Consider the following 27,535-nt stretch of genomic DNA (forward strand, 5'->3'; position numbering starts at 1 on the left):
TGATTTGTTTAGCATTGGGATCGGGGTCCAAGGAGTACTGCTGAGTACTCATTGCTGGCTCCTACAACCCAATTGTGCCTGGATGAGTGGACTCATCCACAATGGTACAAAAGTTCACTTGAAAACACCATGCAGAGTATTATCATTTATTTCATGTGACAAAATTAATGATCCTTTTATTGTGTTCTCTCTTTTTCAATGTACTTCATTTTTCTTTTGATTTTTTTGTGCCACATACTATTCCTGTCTAGGAGGGCATACAAGTCACCTGTCCCCAAGCCTTTGCCAAAGGCCACTGGTATTTTTAAGTGGCTATGCCATTCCATCCTCAAACTTCCCTTCATCACAGTGGGGGATGGCTCTGGGGAGTGGGTGACATGAGTAACCTACATCCTACCATGCTGTGGCAGTGGCAGTGGCAGAGCACATTTGAACATGAACACAATGTACCATTGTGCTTTGTCCCAGCTTTTCGCATTCAAACTTGATATGTTTTTTGGAGACTCAGCCTCAGTGTAGCTCATATAGAGTTACAATTGGGTAGGATCATGCACAGAAGACAAGAGTTCAGGTTTCAGTTTGGTTGTAATTACTGGTTGTTTTTCAAAACACGTTTTGCTTTCTGCTCTTTTACTATGTACTGCATTTACTTCTATATTTAACAATATCCATGTTAAATCAAGGCTACTAAGTCATACGATTTAGTTTCAATGACCTACCCTTGGTTTAAAGGTTAGGTGTGTATTGGGCTGAAACTCATTTTGTTGACACTCCCATCTGATACTCTGAAAAAGTCCAAATATGGTCACAAAAGCTGCTGCTGAACCTCACACGGTACACCCCAGTTTGTGTATTTTCACTCATTTTTTCAGGCAGGTATAATGTGTGTGCATTGTCCCTGCGATGGTAAATGGGAACCTTTCACTCGTCAGAATATCCCAAAGGGACAAAAGGCAGATTGCAACCACTGTCCCTGCTTCTGCCAGACCCACAGCCAGATTACAGGGAGCCGGGAATATGAACAGCACAGCTTGGTTATACATTGAACTGGGGCACAATTATTGACATTGTCTGATTCCTGCTCTTTAAGATTCTGGATATTTTATTTTTCTGGGATTTATAATTTTTTAAAAAAAAACAAAATGTTGAGAAAGGTTATAAAGGAAGGGAGCCTCAAAAGATGCCAGGGTCCCCGGAGACTGCATACCACATAACATAACCGTAACTTAAACATATGACAGTTCTTTCGCAATCAGATTACCGGGCCGAATCCAATGGCGGGGCCCCGGACCATGGGTGGTGACACTACGGAAGCAATCGCGCTTACGGGAACCGTCTGGCATATTCAGACGCCGGGGCGCACTCCAGCTGTTAAGAGTCCCAACCGTCGGCAAACCTTACCCTCCCCGTTACCAAGTATTCGCACTGCAGGGCCTTCACGTCGTCTGACGTGACGTCCCGCCCGCGTGCGCGCGTGCGGGGGAGGGCGCGAGCGCGCGCGACCGACTGACCAATGGCCGGCGGTGAAGTGGTGAATGATTAAAGCGGCGGGGCGCGACGCCACACTCCTCGCCGGGGCGCGTGCGAGCGGCGTCTCGGCCAATGGCGGCACGAGCTGGTGAAAGATGCCCATATATGGGTATGTCTGTGCTGGGTGTGCGCGCGCGGCCCGGAGGGGGGTGGGGCTTCGTTCCATTAGAGAGCGGTGCGAGGGTGAGAGCGGTCACAGTGGCTCTGGCAGCTCCAGGGAGAGGACGCATTTGCAAAGCAGTCGACGTGAAATCAACTAACAGGTAAAAAACAAAATTGTAGGAGGTGGGAAAAAAAAAAACCCTGTATAATTAAATAAACTATTTGTGTGGAGTGAGAGGGTTTTCTTATATTAAGTATTAGATCTAATAATTTGATTTTGCTTTAGAAGGTCTGTTTAATTTTGAATTCTGCATCTAATGGTAATATCTAGTACAGGGTATTTTGATATTTAACCTAAAATACGTAAGCTAAAATTGTTGTAAGGTGAGCTGTAAGGTGCAAGATGAATGTAACGAAGATTAGAAATAATGGTCCAATAGCTTTTTTTTTATACCTTGCATGCTGTGACCGTCCTTGGGTTTGTAACTTTTACAAAGGTGCTGCTATTGTATGGGGAGGTTAAGATGGTGATTTGGGAAGGGGGAGAGAATTTAAAATGGTGGCTGACTAGGAAACTAGGCTAAAATGGTGAGCATCAGTGGGGGAGAGTATTGTCGTGGGAGAGTAGTGTGCTTAAAACTATCACTGGGGGCAGAAGAACTTTCATATCTTATATATACTTGACATGAGATGTGCCTCAGATATTGATCTGAGGTCCTCTCAGCCTGACCAGTTTGTGGTGACTTGTGGAGCAAGCATCATTTATAGAACAGTGTTCTATTGCTCCTGAATTGAGACTGGTGATATGTGTTGAGTATATATGGATGTGTTGGGTTTGTTTTATTTTCTTGTGACCTTATAATGAGCCATGGCCAGTTGATGATTCAAATTGTTTTAACAAGCTCTCCCAGAAAAGATGGGTAGCTTGATTTTTGATAGTGGGGTGAAATGCTCTGCATAGAAGCTTATAATTTGATTAGTGGTGTATGAGCTTGGGTGGGGCAGGTACTTGGGCTTTTATTCTTGGAAACTGGATGTAATAATGAGAACAGGAAGGTGTGGCTTAAAAGTGGGAAGAAAAGGGATAGTGATTCATGTACATCAGTTTTATCTGTCAAGCCTGTTAAGTGCTGCAGTGTAACAAAGGACAGGTACAAGGATTTCTTCAGTGAATGGGAGGGGTTTGGTATTGGGATACATTGAAGACTGACACTTTGTAAAGTTGAGCCTGCTTGAAGGGGTGGGGTCTATCCTTGCTAGACTCAAACCATATCCTTTTATGGAAGTGTTCAATCTGATTAGCTGAGCCATGTATGACATTGTTCTCTACCCAGCAGACCATTGCACAGAATTGGATAGGGAAAACTGGTAACTAATGAGCTTAGTAGAAATTAGCTGCTTTGATGAAAGGAAATTTAAGCAACCAATTTAGTCCAGACACTAACTTGTCTAAATAGCTCTAGTAATTGGGAGTTGCAGATAGTTTAACTTGTGAAGAGGTTTGATTTTACAATATTTGACTACTGTATGTAGAATCTTGCCTTCAAATGGTATAAGCACTGAGTTCTTTTTTCTCTCCACATTTTAGTCAAAATGGCAGATGATGAGATTGCTGCACTTGTCATAGACAATGGTTCTGGTATGTGTAAGGCTGGTTTTGCTGGAGATGATGCTCCTCGTGCTGTGTTCCCCTCCATTGTTGGACGCCCAAGACATCAGGTAGGTTTTACTATAATCAAAATATTATAGGCACTGATGTAGAAATATGCAAACTGGTTTCTACTTTTAGCTTGCATGTCCTAGTGTTAATTCTAAATTGCACTCAATAATTAAATGGCCTTAGTGTGCAGCTCTCAGACTTGAAGTTTAATGTGATATTGCAGTGGTAACTGGCTGTTCTTCTTCTAGGGTGTTATGGTTGGTATGGGCCAGAAGGACAGTTATGTAGGTGATGAGGCTCAGAGCAAGCGAGGTATTCTTACCTTGAAATACCCTATTGAGCATGGGATTGTCACTAATTGGGATGATATGGAGAAGATTTGGCATCACACATTCTACAATGAACTCCGTGTTGCTCCAGAAGAACACCCTGTCCTGCTCACGGAAGCTCCCCTGAACCCCAAAGCTAACAGAGAAAAGATGACCCAGGTAACTTATTAGTTTGGTGATGAATGCTGTGTATTCCATAAACTTTCTTTTTACTTTTTTTTTCTTTAAATTCTCCAATCTAATTATTGTTTCAATATTTCCAGGATGCTCTTCTGCTTCTGGAATTTCTCCCCTGAAGTCTCCAGGTTTCTGTCTGCTTCATCTTTATTTGGTTTTTGTCTGCCATCTTCTGAGTTGCAGTTTTCCATTCTTTATCTGCATGTTGGCATGCTAGCAAATTCCGAGTGTGCTGGACTTGATTGATTCGTACCACTGAAATACACTCTTTCTCCCTCTTAGATCATGTTTGAGACCTTCAACACCCCAGCCATGTATGTTGCCATCCAGGCTGTGCTGTCCCTGTATGCCTCTGGTCGTACCACTGGTATTGTTATGGACTCTGGTGATGGTGTCACCCACACTGTGCCCATTTATGAGGGTTATGCACTTCCCCATGCTATTCTGCGTCTGGATCTGGCTGGTCGTGACCTGACCGACTACCTCATGAAGATTCTGACGGAGCGAGGGTACTCTTTCACCACCACAGCAGAAAGAGAAATTGTCCGTGACATCAAAGAAAAACTGTGCTATGTAGCTCTGGACTTCGAACAAGAAATGGCCACTGCTGCTTCCTCCTCTTCCCTGGAGAAGAGCTATGAGCTTCCTGATGGTCAGGTCATCACCATTGGCAACGAGAGATTCAGATGTCCTGAAGCCCTGTTTCAGCCATCCTTCTTGGGTAGGTATTCAAGTCACACTTGTGGTCTGGAGATTTTGACTGTTCCCACAAGTAAAACATCTAAGACTTTGGGTAAATGTGCCCTTCTGGTGCTAGTGGTACTAGTGAGGTGCCCTCTATGGTGTCTTGCAGTTACACAATTGGCTTGCTTCTAATAAATTGGCAAACTAACATTTTATGATATGATGCAAAATGTTATGCCTGCCATTAGTTTTGAAGCTTGATGTATCAGATTGTGTGTGTACAAGCAGTATCCCTGAGTAGGGATGAGTTGACTAACTCTTGCATGGTTTTAACTAGGGTTTTTTCTTGCCTTCCAGGTATGGAATCTTGTGGCATCCATGAAACTACTTTCAACTCTATCATGAAATGTGATGTTGATATCCGTAAAGACCTGTATGCTAACACAGTATTGTCTGGTGGTACCACCATGTACCCTGGCATTGCTGACAGAATGCAGAAAGAAATCACTGCTCTTGCACCCAGCACCATGAAAATCAAGGTAGGTTTTGTACACATTGCATTAAGGTAGCATGACTAACTTGGCCTGCACTCCCAAGCAATGGCCTGTTGAGGGCCATTCATTGATAAACTCCATGCTAAATCATGGAGTGATGGATGTAGATCAAGGTCTATAGATTCCTCACTGAGCTCTTCGACTTCAACTGTTTAAGGATATAATGAGTAGCCTTTCACCTGTGCTATAGATACTAATTTTTGCTTACCAGTGGTTCTTCCCTTACTTTTGATGGGAGAGATAGGGACAAACAATAGGCCTCATTGCACAATTTGATAACCATCGGTGTGAAAAGTCACAGATGGGGAGGATGAGGGGCAAGCTGTAAGTGGCGAGAAGCAAGCTTTTAATGGGTAGTTGTACAATGCTGTTATGCAATAGTATAATTAGGATTGCTTTCCTCTTGGAATAAGGAGATATGCACTTAGTACTCAAACTTGAGTGTTCACTTACTTGATATTCAATTATTTCCTTAGATCATTGCTCCACCTGAGCGTAAATACTCTGTCTGGATCGGAGGTTCCATCCTGGCTTCCCTGTCCACCTTCCAGCAGATGTGGATCAGCAAGCAGGAATATGATGAATCCGGCCCATCCATTGTGCACCGCAAATGCTTCTAAATGGACTGCAAGCAGATGCATAGCATTTGCTGCATAACTTTGAAAAGGAGGAAATTTTTTTTTTTGCCCAGGCAATTACACCTCATGCTAGCCTCATGAAACTGGAAGAAAGAGCCTACGTGTGAAGAAATTACCATCCCTTCAGAAAGCTAGTATGAAGTGTTTTAAAAGGAGCACTGTTGGATTGTCAAATAGTCACTTTCTCTGTCTTGCTGCCATTCTTGCAGGGTTTGAAACATATTGCATTTCAGGCCTTACGACCCTGCTGTTCCTATAGTTTCTCAGCAGTTCATGGGGCTGAAACTTGAGTTGCAAAAAAGTTGCATTTACACCTGTAAATTTATGCATCTGAGTTAATTTATGTAAAATTTCTTTTTGTACGTTGCCTTAATGTTCATTTTCACATGGTAGAAACCAAAATTTGTAAGTCATCTGGATGTTGACAATTGTAATGCCCAACTGACATTTCACTTTTGAGGGAAAGAAACAAGTAAAATATTATAGAAACTGACTTACTGGCTTGTTCTCTTTTGTTGCCTGTATGCATTCCTAGATAACCAACAGAAAACTTCAGCCAATCTACCTGAAGGTTCATTTAATGACATTTTTGTAGCAAATGAGCATGGCATGTTCTCGAGGATGGGTAGGGGTATAAATTCAGGTTACTAAGTGTTACTTGCCCTAGTACTAACAGTAGGCTATTCTGGACATTGATCACATTTGTAGCTTGTTGAAATCTTATTGTTGACTGGAAGCCATAAGCATTAGGTTTTCTAAAATGAACCTGTCAGATCTAGTGTAAAATTTCTTTCAATATTTAACATTAGTAATCTACAGCTTGCTGTTAGTGTCTTTAATATAGAAAAATACTTTAGGTCCTTAAGTATAATCAGACATAAATTTACATTGAGCTAATTAGCAGGGGTGACTAAAAGCTTGGTTAAAATAAGTTTTAAGGATGCTCACAGGTGGAGAGACAGGGGTTGCCAGAGATTAGGACTTAGATCACTGAAGGCATAGCTGCCAATGGTGATGAAAGGAGTGGAAGGTGCACAAGAGGCCAGAGTTGGAAGAACATGGAGTTTGGAGTTGTTGATCTAGAGAAGGTTATGGCCATGAAGGGGAATGGAATTGGTGAGGTACAAAGTTTGTGGTGGGGGCTGAAGATAATAGCTTTGGTTATCTAAATGTTTTAGCGAGGAAATTTCAGCTTAGCCTGCTTGTCTGACATCTAACCCTGGATAAGACCAGAGGCAATGGAGAGGTTGAGTGGTGTCCATACATATGGAACCTCAGGCCATGTCTTTGGGTGATGTTGACCAGGGCAGCATATTGAGGGGGTTAAGGATAGATCCTCTTACTCCAGATATAACTGGGACTGCAAGAGGTGCCGCACTGGCTACGATCAGATAGGTGTAGGACCAAGAGCTTTTTTTAACCCCCCTCAGCTGGACAACAAAGGATGGTATGGTTGATTGCAAGGCTGCAGAGAAGTCAAAGGACAAGGTAGGATAGTGCTCCATGCTCAAGACTTTAGGGCAGTTTCAGTGGTTGGACAGGCAAAAACATAATTGGAGCCGTTCAAATGTGGAAAAGATGGGCCTGGATTTGGGTGGTGAGAACATGTTTATGGAATTTGGAGCGGAAAGGGAAATTGGAAATGGGGTTTGCAAGGATTGAGGGTGGGTATTTTGAGGGGATAATGACGACAGTCTTTAAAAGGGAGGGGGACAGTGAAGACAACCATTTACGTTAGCTTGCGTAGCCAGTAAAGGAAGTTGGGTGGTTAGTTTAGTGGGAATGGGGTCAACGGAGCAGGAGGGGGGCCTCATGGATAGGATGAGCATAATTGGAAATAGATGCTTGTGAAAGATGAGAGTTTGTCACTCTGAACCTTGGGAGAATTTTGACTGGGGAAGGGGGTGATGTGGCAGAGACAGCTGAATGGATGGTCTGAATCTTAGTGACAAATCCATAAGCTCTTTTCTCTACCACCAACTGCCTCCTTAAACCCCTGCCCCTTATCAAGTGCAAAGAAGCTGGGATTATATTTGCATTCCAGGATGATCCTGGAGTAGCGAATGGTTTTGGGTAGAGGAGAGTATCGTCTGATAGTACTTGATATGCCACATATGGCGATGAATAGATAAGCCAGTTGTGCTCCAAAGTCTGTGCCCGTTGGATTTGAGGGAGCAAAGGTGGGGGCCATACCAGGAGTAAAAACCAGGGTGGGAGAGAGTAAGGGTTATTGGGACAAGAGCATCAAAGGCAAAGGTGAGGGAATGATTGATAGAAGTATGGCGAATGGAGGCTAGACAGTTGGGAGTTTGAAAGTAGTAACCACTTTTTTCCATTTGTGGATGCAGAAGAAAATGGGGTTGGACGGGGGATGTGAGGGATACAAGGAAGAGATCAGAGATGGCCTTGTCTGAGATGATGGGAGTAGAGATGGCAAGGTCATGAAGGTTATTGTGAATATAAATCTAATTTATAAACTCAAATGTTCAGCATTGGAAGCTTGAAGTTGTCTAAATTATGGGTGAAAAGTAATCTAGATGTGACTGCCTTGTTGCTGTTAAATCAATTCAGCAGAATGGCACTTTTTAAATCTCCTTTCTCCCAAAGCCCCTTATTTAGAGGTAAATTATATTTAGATGCATCAGTAGCTGGGCTACTGCTTGATTAAATCAAACTGCATTCCATGATTTGATTAGTCTGTATACCCACAGGTTTATAGTGATTTATCAATTCCATGTTACATTGATTATATGACTTTCACAGCTGTTCTGCAAATAATTCAATAATTCTGTCCAGCTTCACAATGGGTCTTGTCAAAAATTCAAATCAGTGGCTTGATCATTGCTGCACTTGCCTATCTCTAATTTAAAAGTAACAGATTTTCTAAATGCTTTTCTGTGAAAAAATACTTTTCAGTTTTCCCTTTTTTGTTCTCTTAACAGTGGTTCCAGGGGTGGTAATAGTTGCCCTTCACAATCATATATACCACAGATGGCGAATGCTGGTGAGATATGGGAGTTTTGCAGGACCCCTTATTTTGCATCGACACCTTCACTTGTATTTGCTGCAATGTGTTTTACGGCAGTAATTTGGTACTACGTAACCAGAGGATTGCTCAAGTTGCTTGGGGGGGGGGAGGTCGATTTTAACCCCAGGCGGGCAGGGGGCGGGGGCACGAGTGAAACGTACCTTCTGCCGAAAATTTCAGGCCCTGATTATTTTAACTCCCGGCCTCATTTAAATCCGACAGGCAGTTTTCTCATCCGATTTGTGGCTGAACGGAAAACCCGGCCCACTTTTTAAGCGCAATTTCCGGCAGGCCCTGCAGAGGTCTACTTAAAGCGTGAATGCACCTCTTAAAGGGACATTGCATTCCCCTCTGCCTAGTTTTGTCTGGAAACTGGAAGGAAGAGTGGGAATAATGAGTCATAGGCAAGCCCCTAGGTTTCCCGAAGCATCCCTGGAGATGCTGTTGGAAGAGGTGAGGGTGAGGAAGGAAGACCTGTATCCCAACCGTAGAAGGAAGGTTCCCAAGTGTGATGTGCATCAGGCATAGAGAGAAGTGGCAGAGATTGTAAGCTCCAGGAGCGCGCCCCCTGCCCCCAGGACCTGGATTCACTGCAGGAAGCACTTCACTGGCCTCCCAAGAATAGCAAGGGTGAGTAAAGCTCTTAATTTCTCCATCTTTCTCAGTTCTTCACCACCCTCCCCCAGCACTCTTATCTATTCTCTGCCCCCATCACTTCCTTCATCATCCATCACAAGGACACACTACAGTACCTCTCATTCTCATTTCAAACACTTCTCTCAATACTCCTTCCTCACTTCGCACTCCAGCTGCTTGCTTTCCATTCAACATCTCCCCATCCCAATGTGCAATACAAGCAGGAGCAGGGCCCCCGATAGCAATGTGTACTCTCCTTTGTAGGATTCACTCACTAAATCTGGCTCTCTTTCTGCAGGAGAAAACCGCGAATGACACGAGGGAGAGGAGAAGATCAGGGGGAGGACTAGCTAACCTTTTGCTCTTGAAATAAGTGACCTTCAAGAGTTGTGCGCAGCAGGCATTTTGAGGCTGAGGGCTTATCTGAATAGGGCCTCTGACTATTGTCCTCCTTCATGAAGCATAGGAAAATGCATATTCAGCCAGCTTGACTACAACAAGCTGCATTGTGATGCATGTCATCTGCAACTGTCCAGCCTCTCAGAGCCATCCTAACTGGTGTCCGTTTTCTCTCGACCCTTCTCAACAACCACTGCCCCTCGAAGAAGAATCCTCAGAGGAGGACAATCGTTCAGGGGAGGCACTGTCATGCGTTTCACCAGTCCCAAGCACCAGCATAGAGATTGGCACCCCGGTTTGGTGAAAGAGTGTTAGAGAGGTCTGAACAAGGTGATGCACCCAGCTTTAGTGGGGCAGGAGCAGGTAGTGACAAGAACAGCTCGACGGAGAGCGAGATCCTCTCCCAGCTCCACGGAGCAAGACAGACATGAGGATTTCAGGGGCCCAGCCATGAAAAGAAAATTGCTTGCTTCACACAAGCTGCTATACCAGATATTGAAAGGCCTACCAAGGAGTTTCAGCACCACGGCTGAAAGTATGGAGAAGTCTATTTCCAGCCTGTATGGTGTAATCTCCCAGTGCATCGGCACTCTGCCGTCTAACTTGGAGAGTTTGGCCACTTCCAGGAACACCACCCTCAAAGGGATCTGGAAAATTTGGATCACTAGTGAGGGACAAACAAGTGATACCTCACAAACTGATGTATCCTCTTTTGTGAACTAATGGCCAATATTGGTTCCATTCATAGCAGACTGTATGGCTACTGATAACTCAGTGGGTAAATGGTACTTAGCCATATTGAGCTGGTCTGTACTGAGTTAGTTGATTGCTGCTGGGGAAGTATTTGGAGTGACACAAATGGGCATAGTGCCCCTTGTGTAGGGACGGGAAAATCAGCTGATTTCTCATTGCTATCAGGGACCCCTGTTGAAAAGTGCGCATGTGGGTGTGGACAGTATTGGGTTCAACTTTGATGCTCTTACAGTTGAATAGCTCGCTAACGCTCATGACACATATAAAGAATAGAACTGTGATGAGGAACTGAAGGGTGTCTGTGCAGCTTTACTCCAGCAGAAGTCAGCACCTTCAGAGAGGAGGGGAGAAAAATGCCAAAATAAACCCCATATGCTACATACTACGGTGGGAAGCTAATAACATTTTATTGTCTTATAATAGGTTTATACTTCTCTGATTATAGACAAAATAAGAAAGAAAATTTAAAAGGTGGTCTATAACGTAACTATTTTAGCCTTTTATAGCATCACTAGCTTAGTTGCAAATTTCACTATACATTGGCATTAAACCAACTTGATTTAAATTGTTGGTCTATCGAACTATGTATGTTTTATGTACTTCGGTCACCGAATGCCACATAACTAATGAAAGGAATGGATGTATATTGGCTCATTCTAAAAAAGGAAGGATGAGTTGTTTGAGTCATATTTTAGACTGCGTTAAATGCCAGCTCTGACTACACTTATATCTGAAAATGAGCTGGCTGCAGAACCATTTCCCCATTGCCATCTCCACCAGCCAACCATTAGTCAGAGTATGACCTGATGACTACCTGTGCAAAGATGTAATTGGTTGGATGCAGATTGCGATGCTGACATTTGTCACAGGTTTCTGAAGTGATAAAGCTGTTATTCCCAGAATCATCCCCCCCACCTTCATCTGCATGTAAACTCAGGCAAACAGTGCCAGGAAGTAATACCTCCTCCAATTCGTACTGTCATTTGCAAGTCAAAGCACATTCCATTTCTGGTACATTCTGTTTTATAAATGCTAGAATGAACACTTGGACTTCCAGTTGCGTGTGGTTTGTTACTGATCTTTAATGAAACTGGTTACGTTGAAACCATTTGCTAATTTCTCCGAATTGATTTGCAGCTTCAAGGACACAAAAATCAGCAGCAAAGAAACCGCTGATTTCTCTTTAATAATGAATATAATTAAGGGACTATACCCAAATATGTGTCAAAGAATGTTTTATAACGCCTATCAAATAAGCAAAAGATTTTTTTTTTGGAGTACCCTACAGGTGATGTAATAATTCCGATGATCTGAGACCAGCACACACCCGCCTCTAGTTTCAGGGTGGGAGCAATCAAAACAAGCTCTCAGTTCACAAATACATTGAGCCAGGGCACAGTCAAATTCATCTTAGATCACTCATTCCCGAAAGCAATACAAGCACAGCACTGGAGTACATAGGAACAAAATTAGGCCATTAAGCCCCTCAAGCCTGTTCTGCAATTCAGTCAGATCATGGTTGATCTGTGCCTCAACTCCATTTACCTGCCTTTGATCCATATCCCTTGATACACTTACCTAACAAAGATCTATCGATCTCCGTCTTGAAAATTTCAATTGACCCGGAACCCACAGCCTTTTGGGGGAGAAAGTTTCAGATTTCCACTGTCCTTTGTGTGAAAAAGTGCTTCCTGATTTCACTCCTAAATGGCCTGGCTGTAATTTTAAGATTGTGCTCCCTTGTTCTGGATTCCCCCACCAGGGGGAATTGTTTCTCGGTATCCATCCTATCGAAACCCTTTATCATTTTAAGCACCTCAATTAGATCACCCCTCAACCTTCTAAACTCAAGGGAATACAAACCAAGTTTATGCAATCTGTCCTCATGATTTAGCCCTTTAAGGCATCGGTAACTCCTAAAAAGTATCCTCTCCAAGACCAATATATCCTTCCTGAGGTGTGGTGCCCAAAATTAAATGTAGATGGGATCTGACTACGTGCTCTGTATAACTGAAGCATCACTTCCTCCCCTTTGTATTCCAGCCCCCTTGAGATAAAGGCCAACATTCTGTTAATCTTTTGGATTACTTTTTGTACCTGTGCACTAGCCTTTCCTCCTCCACAGTTCCTAGTCTCTCGCATGTAGAAAGTATTCCGATTTGTCATTCTTGGATCCAAAGTGAATGAGTTCACTTTCCCACATTGATCTCCGCCTGCCATAGTTTTGCCCACTCACTCAATCTGCCTATGTTCCTTTGCAACTTCCTGCTCCTACCTGTAAAACTTACTGCGCCTCCGACTTTAGTGCTTTCTTCAAACTTGGATGAACAAATCTCTATTCCTTCATCCAAGTCATTGATATATATGATGAAAAGCTGAGGCCCCAGTTCGGATCCCTAGAGAACGCCATTTGTCATATCCTGCCAGTCAGAGAACGTTCCCTTTATCCCTACTCTTTATCTCCTACCTCAGCAATCAGCAACCAATGTCACAAGGTTACCTCCAATTCCATGCATTTTCACTTTTGCGAATAACCTCTTGCATGGAACAATATCAAATACCTTCTGGAAGTCCATATAGACAACATCCATAGAACCTCCCCTATCCATCATGTTAGTGACCTCAAAAAATGACATGATCTGCCCTTCACACATCCATGCTGACTTTTTGATCAGCTCATACTTATCCAAATGCTCAACCACTCTGTTCCTGATGATAGATTCCTGTAACTTCCCCCCAACTGATGTTAAACTGACACTGTCTGTAGTTTTCTGGTTTCTACCTCCCTCCCTTCTTAAATAATGAAGTGACGTTTGCAATTTTCCAATCCTAAGACACAATTCCCGAATCTAGAGAGCATTGGAAAATTATGACTACCATATCTACAATTCACACACCTATTTCTTTTAATACACGGGTACAAACCATCAGGTCCTGGAGTTTTACCTATCTTAAGACCCATTATTTTCTCCGTTACCATTTTTTAAACTTACTTAAATCCATTAAGTTCCTCCCCTGACATTTTTAGGTTCCTTGGTATCCCCTGGTATTTTATCTTCCTCCACTGTGAAAACAGATACAAAGTATTCATTTAACAAGTCTGCCATTTTCTGACTGTCCATTACAGTCTCTCATATGTCTGTCTTTAATGGGCCCACATTCCTCTCACTATATTTATAAAACATTTTATTGATAGCTGTGATATTCCTTGCAAGTTTTTTCATACTCCCTTTAGGAGTCATTTCTTTTTATAGCTCTCCCACTCTGCTGGATTTCAACTTTTCCTTACATTTGTGTAAGCCTTTTCTTTTAGACTGTTACTATCTCTTATCTCATTTGTTGACCGTGGTTGCTTAACTGCACAAATGGAGCTTTTGCCTTTTAGGGGTATGTACTGGTTTTGTATTGTACCAAATACTGCTTTGAATGCTTCCCACTGTTTGTCTGCAGGTTTACCCATTAACAATTCAGCCCAGTTTACTGTGGTCAATTTATTTCTCATCCCTTCAAAGTATGCTGTACTTAAATTTAAACCTTTGTTTGTGACTCTCCCTTCTCCCTCTCAAACCTAATATCAAATTCAATCACATTATGGCCACTCTTCACAAGAAGTTCCCTTTCCGACAAATTGTTAACAAATTCTGGTTCATTACCATCAGATTGTTAACTAATTCTGGTTCGAGTATAAACTACTTCTCTTTTAACATCTAAAGTATAGCTCACACTATGATACGGGGGGAGATTTTCACTGGCGCAGCTGGGCGGAAACAGGGCAGTAGCATTCCTAAAACAATGGGGAAAAGCTTACTGCCCCATTCCCGCTTCCGATCCGGTTTACGCCATCTTCGGAAGTACCTGCCACTGGGAGGTCGGAGCGCATACATGATACAGCAGTAGGCCCTTTTACTGTGCAAATCGGAGTCCTATGATGCACGTAGGACCCTAGTTGTCATTTCGGGACACAACTGGGTGGAGTGTGCGCTGTGCAGGCTCCGTCCAGTTTCACTTGGCAGTCCAGCCAAAATGGTAAGTTTTAAATTATTTTTGTGGAGCCGGGAGGAGCAGGTTACTAACAGGATTATTTCTGCCCTGGGAACTACGCCAACTGAGTCTTTCTTATGTGGAGGATTCAGCATAGCTCCCCATCTATATGTAGACCCTTTCCCTTTATACCCTTTCTTATTATTGCTATGTGACAGCTCTGCTGCAACTCCTTTTTGTTTCCCAGACTTCAGATGAACGAAGTTACACTTGTCTGGATGGATGCCACCCTTATTGCTGCTGGGGTCCTTGCAATCAGCACCGGTAAACATCAACTACCTTTCACCATCCATATTCTCCCTTTCTGATGATCGTTCAACTTTAGGAGTCATTCACAGGTCCACAGACCCCTTTCATATATCCAACTTTAGCATTTCCTACAAAGGCATTTGCTGAAACGTTCCCGACATTGATTAGTTATTTCAAAATATTATGGTTTAAAACTACATAAACTACATTATTATGTTTCTTAAATGAAAAGCTAACATTTCACACAGTTATATTTTAAACATCAGCGCAGCAATATTACACTAACAAGTCTCTTTAGGCAGGCCTGCTGCAATATCCCTGATTAACCCTTTTCATCCTGGTCTCTGGCATTCACTCAAGGTGGCATCCAACAATAATACAAAATAATGAACATGCTACACTTCCTCACATCAGTGAGTCATCTTGCTTGAGTTAAACTAAACAACTTCTAACTACCTTCCTGCATACTAACCTTTTGAATCAGGGCGAAAGCCTGCTTTAGCAGCTTTCTGTTTAGAAACCTGACCAACAGTGTCTGTTTCTGTGCCTATATCATCTCCTTGTGTTCACAACCAGAATGCCAGACAACCACTGCCGAGCACCCAGGACCACGGACTTCCCAACACAATGGGTGTGAGGTGTTTATCAATTAACGAGACAAGCTAACAAATTGCTTATTGTTTTCAGTCTTTGTGGAAACAACTTCAATGACTAGTTCATTGGCATTTTAACCACTATCATCACCGTGCTTTTTAAAACTTGTTTGAATACACTTTGCTTTAAAAATCCAGCATTTAAATGTATCTCCTCTCCAAATCCTTTCAGTTCAGAAAATCCTTAAATGTGACCTGAAGGCATTCACCATACAATGAATTACTTTGAAATGCAGCGCTTTGTCATTTCGGCAATGAAATTAACAATCAGTTCATTGCGTTTGGCTGAAGAGAGAATGAGTAGCCAGAACACTTTGCTGCTCTTCTTCAAATAGTGCCATGGGGTTTTTAACATCCCTCTTGAATCACCAGAACAGGATCTTAGTTTAACATTTAATCCAAGGGACAGCACCTGCAAACATGCAACATTTCCTCAGTACTGTATTAGTCAAGATTACATGCTCAAATCCTGAAGTTGGGTTTGAACCCACAGCCACCTGACCTAGATTTAAGATTTCTATCAACTGAGCCAGATTGATACACTGGTAAGGGAAAACGTGCATTGAAACAATGCTTTATCATGTCTCTCAGAAATGTCCCAAAGTGCCTCACACAGAATGGATTACTTTTTTTGGAGTGCAATGACTGTTGTTATGTATGGATGTATCTGAAATCTGGATAATGCTCCAAGCTGTTCTGAGGGTAGGGCTGGCAGGTCATTGGAGATGTATTGCAGTCATTTATGAGGGAAGTTTTTGCAGAACTTGAAGTCTGACCTCGGCTCAATGGATGGCCGCAGCGAGCAGCTGTTGGGTACGCAATTGTGTGATACAGAGGCACGGGTAGGATATTGCATTTCAGATCAGTGATCTCACTACAACGATTGAATAGCCTGCTAAAACTCACTCTCTAGGTTTGCAAAAGAAAAATGACTAATCGGGCTAGTTACAAGAGGGTTGTCGAGTCCTGTGGAATTGCACTGCAGTATGAGTCAGTGCCCTCAGGAATGGAGGAGAGGACATTAAAAAGATTAAAATATCTCGGGGCATACACATACATGCCAGTTTTAGTAGGCTCAGCAGACGTTTTATCATTTTGCGATTGTCATGAGTTTAAGGGGAGATTTCCTTGATCTGTTCCCAGGTGCAGTGGATTGTCTGGGCACAGCCAATATCTGAAAATTGGGCGGGTTGGAGTGCATGCCAATGAAGGAACTTGCCTGATTAATCCCAGGCAATCCAGCGAGGCTGGGCACTGACCAAGGAAAATCTCCCCTTAAGTATCTTGTTGCTATACAGTCTTGGATCTCTTGTTCCTACATCCTTAACTGGAAGGTGATAATCCTATGATGCATTTATGTCACAGCTGCTGCCCGAAACACGGTAGTGGCCAGAAAAGGTACGGCTCTGTTTCTGGCAAAAAGGGCGTAAGGAAAACGGATGCCAAGCCAAAGAAGGAGAGGTTAGGAGGGATAGCCAAAAGCTTGGTCTAAGAGCCAAATACTGTGGATGCTGGAATTCTGAAACAAAAACAGAAATGACTGGAGACATTCAGCAGGTCAGACCATATCTGTTGAGAAAACAGGAGTCACTTGAAGTTTTAGATATGAATCCTTCTGAGGAGTGGTTTATACCTGAAATGTCAACTGACTTGCCTTTTCTCAATGGATGCTGCATGACCTGCTGAATATCTCCAGTCTTTTCTGTTTTTATTTCAGCTTGGTCAAAGAGGTGGGTTGTAAGGTCAGCCTTAAATGAGGAGAGAGAAAAGTGGAGAGGCTTAGCGAGGAAAATTCAGAGAGTGGGATCCAGGCAGCTGAAGAGCAATCTTGCAATTCTTTCAACATCATCAGAGCTCAGAAATCTGTTTTACAATGCAAACAGGGTCAATTCCAGAACACCAGTAGCTTTGCATATTCCAGAGCTGCTTCCACTAGTCATTAGCTTTCCATGTACAGTCTACTCTCATTCCAAGTGGTTTAATTCAGATTATCTGTTAATTCAATTAAAATCATGCAACCAAAAAAAGCCTTGTGTGCTATGTTATTAAAATTGCTTCATTTCTACTACTGGATAATTGAATTTTCTTCCAAGCAAAAAGCCTTTGAATTAAAAGTGGACTATATTAGTAAAGTCATCATCGTGAGATAACAGAGCTTATAACAAATTCAGATTTGCAGCTGTAATATTAACGGGGTTTTTAATTTTGAATTGGAGGTTTGTTTATTTCACTACGAATAGTCAAAGCATCATGTGGCTAATTGAAATAGTAATCAGCATGGCGATTGCATAGGGGTTAAATGATTTGATACCAGATTCTGGTATTTAGGGGAGGGGTGAGGGTCTCACTTGAATGGAGTTGTAGGTAAATGTCCTGAACTCCGTTTTCTAACCTTAGTGATTTGATTAGTTAAAGCCTTGCTGATGACCGCCTGCTAGCATTGTGATTTGGGCTATTGTCTGACCTCTGAGAGGCCTGGTGGGGTTAACATTCTTTGTTCAGACTATTTTTGTCACAGAAAAAAAGGGTATATCCTGCAAGAGGACTCTACAGTCAGACATCATTTAATACAACTGACGGCCTATTTATCTGCTGCATTTATATCACAAAGCTGCTTCTAGTAGAAATAATACCTAACATGCTAGAGCTTCTACTGCGATGGAGTCTGCCCCATTCATACAACAGGGTTTGAGTGCATCACACAGCACCAGTAGCAACAAAGAAACTGAGCACGTGCAATTGTTTTAAAATGGTAGCTCGCGATTTGAGTTGCTTTCATATTGGTCTCATGCAGTGCTGTTGCCGTTGGCTTCTCTTTTTTTATTGAACCTCGTGTTCGAGGTAGCTGGCTTTACTGAACGCGGCAGGTTTAATTTGCTTGAAAATCTAAATGGCGGAAAGCTCGAAATAGTGGAGGTTCAAAGAGACTTAGGGGTCCATGTACATAGATCATTAAAATGTCATGGACAGGTACAGAAAATAATCAAAAAGGCGAATGGAATGCTGGCCTTTATATCTAGAGGACTAGAAGCAAGGGGATAGAAGTTATGCTACAGCCCTACTTAGACCACACCTGGAGTACTGTGTTCAGTTCTGGGCACCGCACCTTAGGAGGGATATATTGGCCTTGGAGGGAGTGCGGCGTAGATTTACTGGAATGATACCTGGAATCCAAGTGTTAAATTATGAGCAGCGATTACACAAACTAGGGTTGTGTTCCCTGGAATTTAGATTAAGGGGTGATTTGATCGAAGTTTTCAAGATATTAAGGGGAACTGATAGGGTAGATAGAGTGAAACTACTTCCGCTGGTTGGGGACTCTGGGACTAGGTGACATAGCTTAAAAATTAGAGCCAGGACTTTCAGAAATTAAGTTAGGAAACACTTCTACACGCAAAGGGTGGTAGAAGTTTGGAACTCTCTTCCGCAAACGGCAGTTGATGCTAGCTCAATTGTTAATTTTAAATCCAAGATTGACAGATTTTTGTTAACCAAAGGTATTAAGGGACATGGGGCTAAGGCGGGTATATGGAGTTAGGTCACAGATCAGCCATGATCTCATTGAATGGTGGAACAGACTCAAGGGGCTAAATAGCCTACTCCAATTCCTATATTTCTATGTTCCTATTCTCCTGTATGGGCGCCAGTAGCACTAACATATCACAACGCCAAAATAAAAGCAGCTTTAGTTTCTGGTAGCCATACCTTCCTCATGGCTGGAAAAGATCCTTACAGGTGAAAAAGCCCACGTTGGTCCGGATGCAGGCTGAGTGGGTGAGGTAAAAATGGCTAGTCATTCCAACAGATAAGCTGGTGACTTTTGTCGCCTGGCGATAGTGTTTGTATTGCTGCCGGGGTACGGGCTGCCTCCAGACGTGTTGACAAAATGTTGTTCACTTTAAATTAGCTGCTGCTGAAGCAGCACAGGAAACTAAGTGGTGCATGAGATCAGTACCTCTCAACAATGGAAGGGAGACCAGAAAAACTCAACAATTGAGGAGAGACCTCCTTGAGGCATTGGGGAACTGGAAGCCAATGGAGGTCAGCAAGGACAGTGGTGATAGGTAAGCAGGACTTGGTGTGGGATAGGATGCGAGCAGCAGAGTTTTGGATGAGCTGAAGTTTGCAGAGGCTGGAAGATGGGAAGCTGGCCAGGAAAACAATGGAATAGTCGAATATGGGGGTGAAAAAGGCATGGATGAAAATTTCAGTGGGAGAAGGGCTGAGGTTGGGGTGGAGGTCCTTGATATTATGAAGGTGGGAAGTAGGCAGAGGATATGAGGTGGAGAGGATATGGAGTCAGAACCTCAGCTCAAATAGAACCTGTGGTTGAAAACAGTCTCGTTCAGTCTAAAGACAGCAGTCAGGGAGGTGGATGGATTAAGTGATAAGGGTAAGGAGTTTATGGGAGGGCCTTTGGTCTTCCCAAAGTTTAACTGGAGGCAAATGCAGCTCATCCAAGACTGGATGTCGGAGAACCAGTCCGACTTTGGCAAGCGAGGGGTCGAGAGAGGTGATGGAGAGGTACAGCTGGGAGTTGTCAGCACACATGTGGAAGCTGACTATGAGCCCGGATTTTAACTCTGGTTTCCACCAGGGGGTGGGGCGGGGGGGGGTCGGTTGAAATAGAGTGGGGAACTTACCCACTCCTTTCCTTCCCCGATCTGACCATCTGCAGTTTAAAATTGCAGACGGTAAGGACACCCACCCCAAGCCGGCGGAGTCCCCTTTAAATATGTAGATCAGGTTCCGATGACATCATCGGGGCCCCGAACTGCTATTTTAACTGGAGGCCTGAGCGGGGGAGCAGTAACGGCTCGATCAGAAGAGGCTCAGGCAGGTAAATTTTAAAAATTAGTTTTTTTTGTGAGCCAGGAGGAGTAGGATGCTCATCTTTTCTCTTCTTACATCAGTGGCATACAGCAGAGCGGTGGGCTATGGTCTATTGGTGGAATATGGTGCAACATTACTTCTACTGTATCCAAAAAGAAATTGGGGTCGATTTTAAGTGTTCTCGACCGGTGGGAAACAGATGGCAGCAGATTGGCTGCTCGATTTACACCCCGCCCAATTTTCCTTTCCAATCAATGCTTAAAAATAAACATTAAAGAAGAGAATGGTTAATAATACGTTTTATTGACATAGCAACGCAATGATTTAAGAACCTGTCTTTCAGCAAGTCCTGATCAGCAACCACATTAGCACATCATTTAAATGCAGTCAGAAAACACATTTAAACTCAATCACGCAGCTGACCAGGCCACCAGTGCTATTATTTTTCAACCTAAGTGGCAGCAGCGTGGAAACTGTCTTCGAGGCAGGAAAATCGTGATTGCCAGTGATTTTAATGGAGTGGGACCGATTTTCTTCTCTCTGTTTTCTGCAGGGGTAACGGCAGAGCGACCCACAAGTCCCAGGGAAAAGATGGAGCGGAGTAAGTCACTTACTCCTTCATTTCCTCTTTCTTTCGCATCGTTCAAGCGCCCCCATGGCTGTAAATACGCCATTGCAGCAGCGCAAGTCCCCAGGAAAATCCAGACCATTCACTATTTTCCTTCCTTCATTTACAATATAATTAGTTTGCTTTCTCTTCCATTTAGTGGAAAGCACCACCTAGTGGTCTAGCTGAGAACTGACAGAACATCAATTTTTACCCATAATGTAGGAACCTATATAAATGACTTGTACTTAAAACACAGTTTGTGGGAATAACATAATACATATCCCATACAGGTGACATGTTGGAGTGAATTCCACTTAGTGGCCCCTCTGTTATTGTCATATCTTGCTTACATTTTTCAATATATTCATTTTTATTAACAATGTTGCTATCGTGTACACAAGTTTGCAGGAATTCACTGTAACACATTATTATACATATTTCCAGAAGATTTATAATTGATCATAATGTTCCTTGCCTGTCATCAGTCATCAATTTCCTCTAAATGAGCATTGTAATCATGAATCGCTATCAAATTGAAATAGGTTATTTTTAAATTATTCTATTATGCACTGGTTGCTAGCACTCCACACATGTACTCACTGTAGGTTTGATAGAGCCCTTTCAGTCGTGCTATGGGTGATGAGGTAGATGTGCCTCCATAGCATTCTGCAGCAAGAGGAGAGGAACCAGCATCAGCCGAGGTAACCTGGTGTTAGTCGTGCTCTCTGTACAGGTGGGACTGGACAGCTTTCATGCTGCTGAAATCAGGAGTGTCTTGGCCAGAAATGTTGAATCTAATTTGAATTAAATTGACATAAAGATTTTGTATTCCTAATTTTTAATGTTTGAAGGATTACTGCAAATGGGTTGCAGAGTGGAGTTCTATCAAACAAAACTTATTACTACTATAATTATAATATATGAACATTTAAATATATTTAGTCTTTAGAGTGCACAATTGGAACACGCAGTTAGAACTGATTAATAAAGGAACATTTCTTTGATATTTTAAATAAATTACCAAATTTTATTGTTCATACTTTTAGAGCACCATCTGATGGTAAAAAATTATAATTGAGATGCAATTCCCTAATTCATATATAAGTTCAAAGGTCATCTTTTAAAACCATTTAGCAGATACCTATCCCTTGCACCTCAAAAAGCTGACTGACCCAGCTGAGGGTCATTTGTAAGTAACTGATCATCATATTCACTCAAAACCATACAATACAAACTCACTGAATGGAATTCACGCAGTATTCAGATCCAGGCCAGGAGGCCGCATGGCAATAATGTGGGATACAGGCAGAGAGGACGATTGTTAGTACAAGCTTCAGAAAGAAATGCTGGGAAAAAATTAACCACTGCAACAAAACAAAATCACTGACTGAAGGTTACTCACTGCCCTTGATTACTTAACATACTTAACTAAATCTAAATTTGTTTAGTTTTCATTGTACCCATGAGCAATCCTCCATTTTCTCAATTTTACTTTTTTTTTTATTCGTTCACGGGATGTGGGTGTCGCTGGCGAGGCCAGCATTTATTGCCCATCCCACTTGGATGCTTGGATGCTACAGCACCATCCCATCCTCTTGATCCCCATTTGTCCCTTTTAACAGCCACTCATCAAACCATCTCTCAGAAACCTCCCTTTCCATCTCTACAACATATTATTGGTGTGCCAACATTTTAATTAATGTTAAAAGTTGCTGCTCTCCTGTGGGTATTGTTTGCACTTTTTCACAAAAAGGATAGTGGAAATCTGGAACTCTCTCCCCCAAAAAACTGTTGAGGCTGGGGGTCAATTGAAAATGTCAAAATTGAGATTGATAGATTTTTGTTGGCAAGGATATTAAGGGTTACGGAACCAAGGTGGGTAGATGGAGTTAAGATACAGATCAGCCATGATCTAATGGAATGGCAGAACAGGCTTGAGGGGCTGAATGGCCTACTCCTGTTTCTACATTCCTAAATGATTTTTTTATTTTGTAGGCCATTGTAGAATGATTATGACAATGCACTGTAAGTTTAACCCGTCCAGTTACCTCGTGCAATGACAGATGTGACAGTGATGCTATTGCCCTTGTCTGTCCCTGCATGCCCGTGGATATAGAAAAGGCCACTGAGGACAGAGGATGCGAAACCAGAATGTTCTTTATTCAGTTCTGAATCAGCGATGTGGCTGAGATCAAGGAGATGCTGCAACAATTTTTTATGTAACAAGTGTATAATAATATGGGTTTTACATCCCTTTCACCATATACTTAACTAACCTTAACTCTAATGCAGTGAGATAGCAAGCATATTGGCAATTTGCTGAAAATTGCATATGTCTAGCTGAATAAAGTCATTTTACTTCATTTCCCAAAGAAACCACTCTATTGGAATTTACAAACTTGAAATGTCTGCAGTAATAAGAAACTGATGCCAGTTTTACAACTTGATAATTTTTGGCATAAGTTGCAAAAAAAGCCTGTTATTTTAACTTTAACTTTACTTTGGAATTTGTGGATATTGCAAACAACTATTAATATTTGTGGCCTTTTGTTATATTTGCCTAAATGGTTTTAAGTAAATTAATCATTTTCTGAAACAGTAAGATGAGTATGGCAATTTAGATTATTGCTGTATTATTTGTACTGAAGCATTTTCAAGCGATTTAATTTAAACTGGCTGATAATCTAACTACTTAAGACGATGGGCAGGTAGCCTCACATTAAGAAGCTAAGAACTGAAAATGCTGGATTTTTGAAACAAAAACAGAGAATTCTGGAAACACACAGTATCTGTGGAGAGAACAGATAATGTTTCAGGTGTGCAGCCTTTCATCAGACTGAAAAAATGGAAAATGAATAAGCATTTTAATAGAATCAGAACCAAGGGATGGTGGGGGGGAGGAACACAAGAGGAAATATCGGTGGAATGATGTGTAACCTGCTTAAAAGGGAAACAGGAGATTGTTAGATGGCTAAGATAATCTTTACATTACAAATTGCACAGAATTTATAGCACAGAAACAGGCCATTCGGCCCAACTGGTCAATGCTAGTGTTTATGCTCCACATGAGCTTCCTCCCACCCTACTTCATCTAACCCTATCAGCATATCCTTCTATTCTTTTCTCCCTCGTGTACTTCTCTAACTTCCCATTAAATGCAACTATGCTATTCGCCTCAACTACTCCTTGTGGTAGCAAGTTCCACATTCTAACCACTCTCTGGGTAAAGAAGTTTCTCCTGAATTCTTTACTGGATTTATTATTTACATCTCACTTATTTTCTGTTTTTACATGGCATTTGTTTTCTATAAGGTATAAACAGGATGACCAACAGGCTTTTTAAAGCCGGGTCAAAGCGAAGGATATTACGGTGGCTTTTGAAAACAGGGAGGGAGCTTTATAAAAGACAAATATTATCTATTTACATTAAGAATGAATAATATATTGTTGAATTTACTTGTAATATTAATCACATATATACCAGAAGAAAAACCTATTCACAGCTCCCTGAAGGAAAAGATGGTAAGAAATGGCTCAGCCAAATCTAACAGTTATTATAGTGTGGTTCATGTCTTTACACCTGTTGGATACAATTTGCACAGTGATTCATTCATGCCATAAGTGGTTCAAAGGTACAATATGACTGTCAGACTCTCTAATTGATTTCATGTGAGCTGTTCATACATGTTACTGCCTCCTACTGCTAATCTGCCTAATGCACCACCGCTGCCTCTCTATCCCAAATTATTTCCCAAATGGAAACACAAACATTCCTATTCCCTCCTACTAACACATCTAAAACCAGTAAAATGAAAACAGTCCCACAAAAATAATACAAATTCCATAAATACCTCCAGTAACAAAAAAAACCAACAAAATTACAAAAAAAAGAACATAGCCAACAAATGTTCCAATGCAATATTTAAAAACAGATGAACTTCTACCTTGGAAAATACAATCTTCAGCTCAATACAGTTTCAAAGCTAGTTTTTCATCTTTTGTTCCCTGTCCTAATCCATACTTGATGTACTCCCCATGTAGTTTCTCCAGCTGTGATCTGCTACCCAATATTGTCTCAAGATACCCTCAATGCAACCAATGCAATGATTTACACAGTACTGTGGGTAGCCTTGTCACTAGATTATTCTCTACCACACAACCTATGGAAACAAACAAAATAATTTAAAAAAACATAAACCACTACTGTATATACAAAATTAAGTCTGGGTTCTGTTTGATACAATACTGATCCAGCTGAGATGTCATAACACAACTAGGACTTCACCACTTATGTTTTATGGACCTGTTTATTAGATAAACACAGTATCCAATGGGGCCTGCTCTGTATACTCCAAACAATGTGCCTTTTTAAGCAGTTATACCGCTATAAGAAAGCCCCCAGAGGAACCATAAATTCAGTTTGATATTAACTGAATGTGCAGACACTACAAGAAAAAAGAATCCAATATGTGTTATATCTAAAAGGCTGATACTGTGTACAAGGTTGGTTTGTTAATCAGTTGGTGATGTTTATTCATAAAATATACAGCAAAACACAAGAACCGAATGTTAATGTGAGCACAATTCTACTCCTTCAGCTGTAGTTATGCGAGAATTGTACATTTTGACAAGCTTTGTTTCATCTTTGTCATCTTATTTTCAATTACAGCAGTAAAAGCCATGCAGCAAGCTGCAAGCTTCTCCTGATAGTTGTGGTGTTGTCAGCATTCTGGAGCTGTCATTTTTCACAATGAAGATGATGCCCCTGGAGATTATTGTTGTGCCTCCACTGGAACTGGCAGTCTTCAGAATTCAGACAATGCCCCTGGTGATTATGGTCATATGCTACATAGGTAGATTCTGTTGCAATTGAAGTTGGACATATGTTAACATTTTGTGTGCATACTGCTGGCATATTTTTGTGTGCTGCTGTTTTGTTTAATAAAGAATGACATTTGCAGTTTTTATTTTCTTCTGTGCACTCGGCTCTTTAGCAATTTTGCTGTAATGTTATTGTCGCCCTTTGGTGTGTACAAGCCTAAACCACCTTGCTTCTGTTTGTGATTAATCCATATACTTGAGAGGCTTAAAGTACTCCCCTGACTTTATACTTTTAAAAGGGTTTCAGCTTCTTGCTTGAAGGCACTGGGGGTAATTTTCACCATCACTGCTTGGGCACTAAACTGATGCAGCAGATTGCCTGCCCATTATAGAACCCGCCCGATTTTCAATAGGATCACTTTCAATGGAACTGTAAATCAGGCGGGTTCTATAAGGGGCAGACAATATGCCCCGCGGGATTACTGCCCAAGTAGCTAAACTGAAAATGACCCCCACAGTCTCTCGGTCAGTGCTCATCAAAGTGGTTGTTCTTTGCTCGTGAGCCCAGATGATTATTCAATGGCAGACTATTCAACTAAGGAGGATGTTAAGTCACGTCCCAAGGTTTGGGATGGGGGTCTCTGCCTTGGGGCTACTGCGGGCAACCATAAGACCATAAGAGATAGGAGCAGGAGTAGGCCATTCGGCCCCTCGAGCCTGCACCGCCATTCAATGAGATCATGGCTGATCTGATTTTTACCTCAACTCCACTTTCCCGCCCTTTCCCCATATCCTTTGACTCCCTTGCTGATCAAAAATTTGTCTAACTCAGCCTTGAATGTATTCAATGACTCAGCCTCCACGGCTTTTTGGGGTAAAGAATTCCAAAGATTCACAACCCTCTGGGAGAAGAAATTCCTCCTCATTTCCGTCTTAAACGGGCGACCCCTTATTCTGAGACCATGCCCCCTAGTTTTAGATTCCCCCATGAGGGGCAACATCCTCTCAGCATCTACCCTATCGAATCCCCTCAGAATCTTGTATGTTTCAATAAAGATCTCCTCTCATTCTTCTAAACTCCAATGAGTATAGACCCAACCTGTTCAATCTTTCCTCATAAGACAACCCTTCCATACCCGGAATCAACCTAGTGAACCTTCTCTGAACTGCCTACAATGCAAGTATGTCCTTCCTTAAATAAGGGCACCAGAACTGTACGCAGTACTCCAGGTGTGGTCTCACCAGCACCCTATACAGTTGTAGCATGACTTCCCTGCTTTTATACTCCATCCCCCTAGAAAAAAAGGCCAATATTCCATTTGCCTTCCGGATTACCTGCTGCACCTGTACGTAGATCAATCTAAGTGAACAACATGGGTGATGTTACTTCATCATTCCATGGATCAGATATATTCAGTGGTCCTGAAATACAGTTCCATATTCTGGCAGCGGTCTCTAATTCTTAAGACACTGAGTTAACTGTCTGCTTTCAATGAAATGACAGATGCTTATAGTCGGCAGTACATTGTAGCAGTTTACACCGCCTCATTAATGCCACACCCTGCCTGACACCACCAAGACCAGCATTTTAGAGTGCTCTCCAATTCTACTGGAACTGCAAAAAGTTGAGTATGGTTGTGCTTTTAACAGCCACGCTGATGTTTGGTTGTATGTAGCATAACTCCACTGGCATAGCTCCTTGGACAAGTGGACATACCTTTGCCTCGGCCTGTAAATTCTTGTGTGGGTGTGTGCCAATTGTCTTAGGTGCAGCCTGATTTGCCTGGTCTCCCTGTGTTGTTCCTCTTCTTCTCCCTTTGAAAAACAGATATTGAGGA

The 27,535-nt window shown here is 42.0% G+C and overlaps 1 protein-coding gene and 1 long non-coding RNA gene across 3 annotated transcripts; both read left to right on the top strand.

The window, feature by feature from the left end:
* Positions 1-1,685: 1,685 nt before the first annotated feature.
* Positions 1,686-6,167, top strand: LOC137341147 (actin, cytoplasmic type 5). 2 transcript variants are annotated; one of them, XM_068004126.1, is made up of 6 exons: positions 1,686-1,793; positions 3,221-3,351; positions 3,541-3,780; positions 4,081-4,519; positions 4,840-5,021; positions 5,513-6,167. In XM_068004126.1, exons 2-6 carry the CDS (start codon positions 3,226-3,228, stop codon positions 5,654-5,656), a joined length of 1,131 nt encoding a protein of 376 aa, XP_067860227.1. In that variant the 5' UTR covers positions 1,686-1,793; positions 3,221-3,225; the 3' UTR covers positions 5,657-6,167. The 2 variants fall into 2 exon arrangements, with proteins under 2 accessions (XP_067860227.1, XP_067860228.1); XM_068004127.1 differs by lacking the exons at positions 1,686-1,793; positions 3,221-3,351 and adding an exon at positions 3,885-3,926 and having other exon boundaries at positions 3,761-3,780.
* A 14,649-nt stretch (positions 6,168-20,816) lies between these two features.
* LOC137341383 (uncharacterized) lies at positions 20,817-25,843 on the top strand. The gene is made up of 2 exons (XR_010967020.1): positions 20,817-20,867; positions 25,546-25,843. It is a non-coding gene; the product is annotated as an uncharacterized lncRNA (long non-coding RNA).
* Positions 25,844-27,535: the final 1,692 nt, after the last annotated feature.

Source organism: Heptranchias perlo, chromosome 23 (genome assembly GCF_035084215.1).
Source record: "Heptranchias perlo isolate sHepPer1 chromosome 23, sHepPer1.hap1, whole genome shotgun sequence".
NCBI lineage: Eukaryota > Metazoa > Chordata > Chondrichthyes > Hexanchiformes > Hexanchidae > Heptranchias > Heptranchias perlo.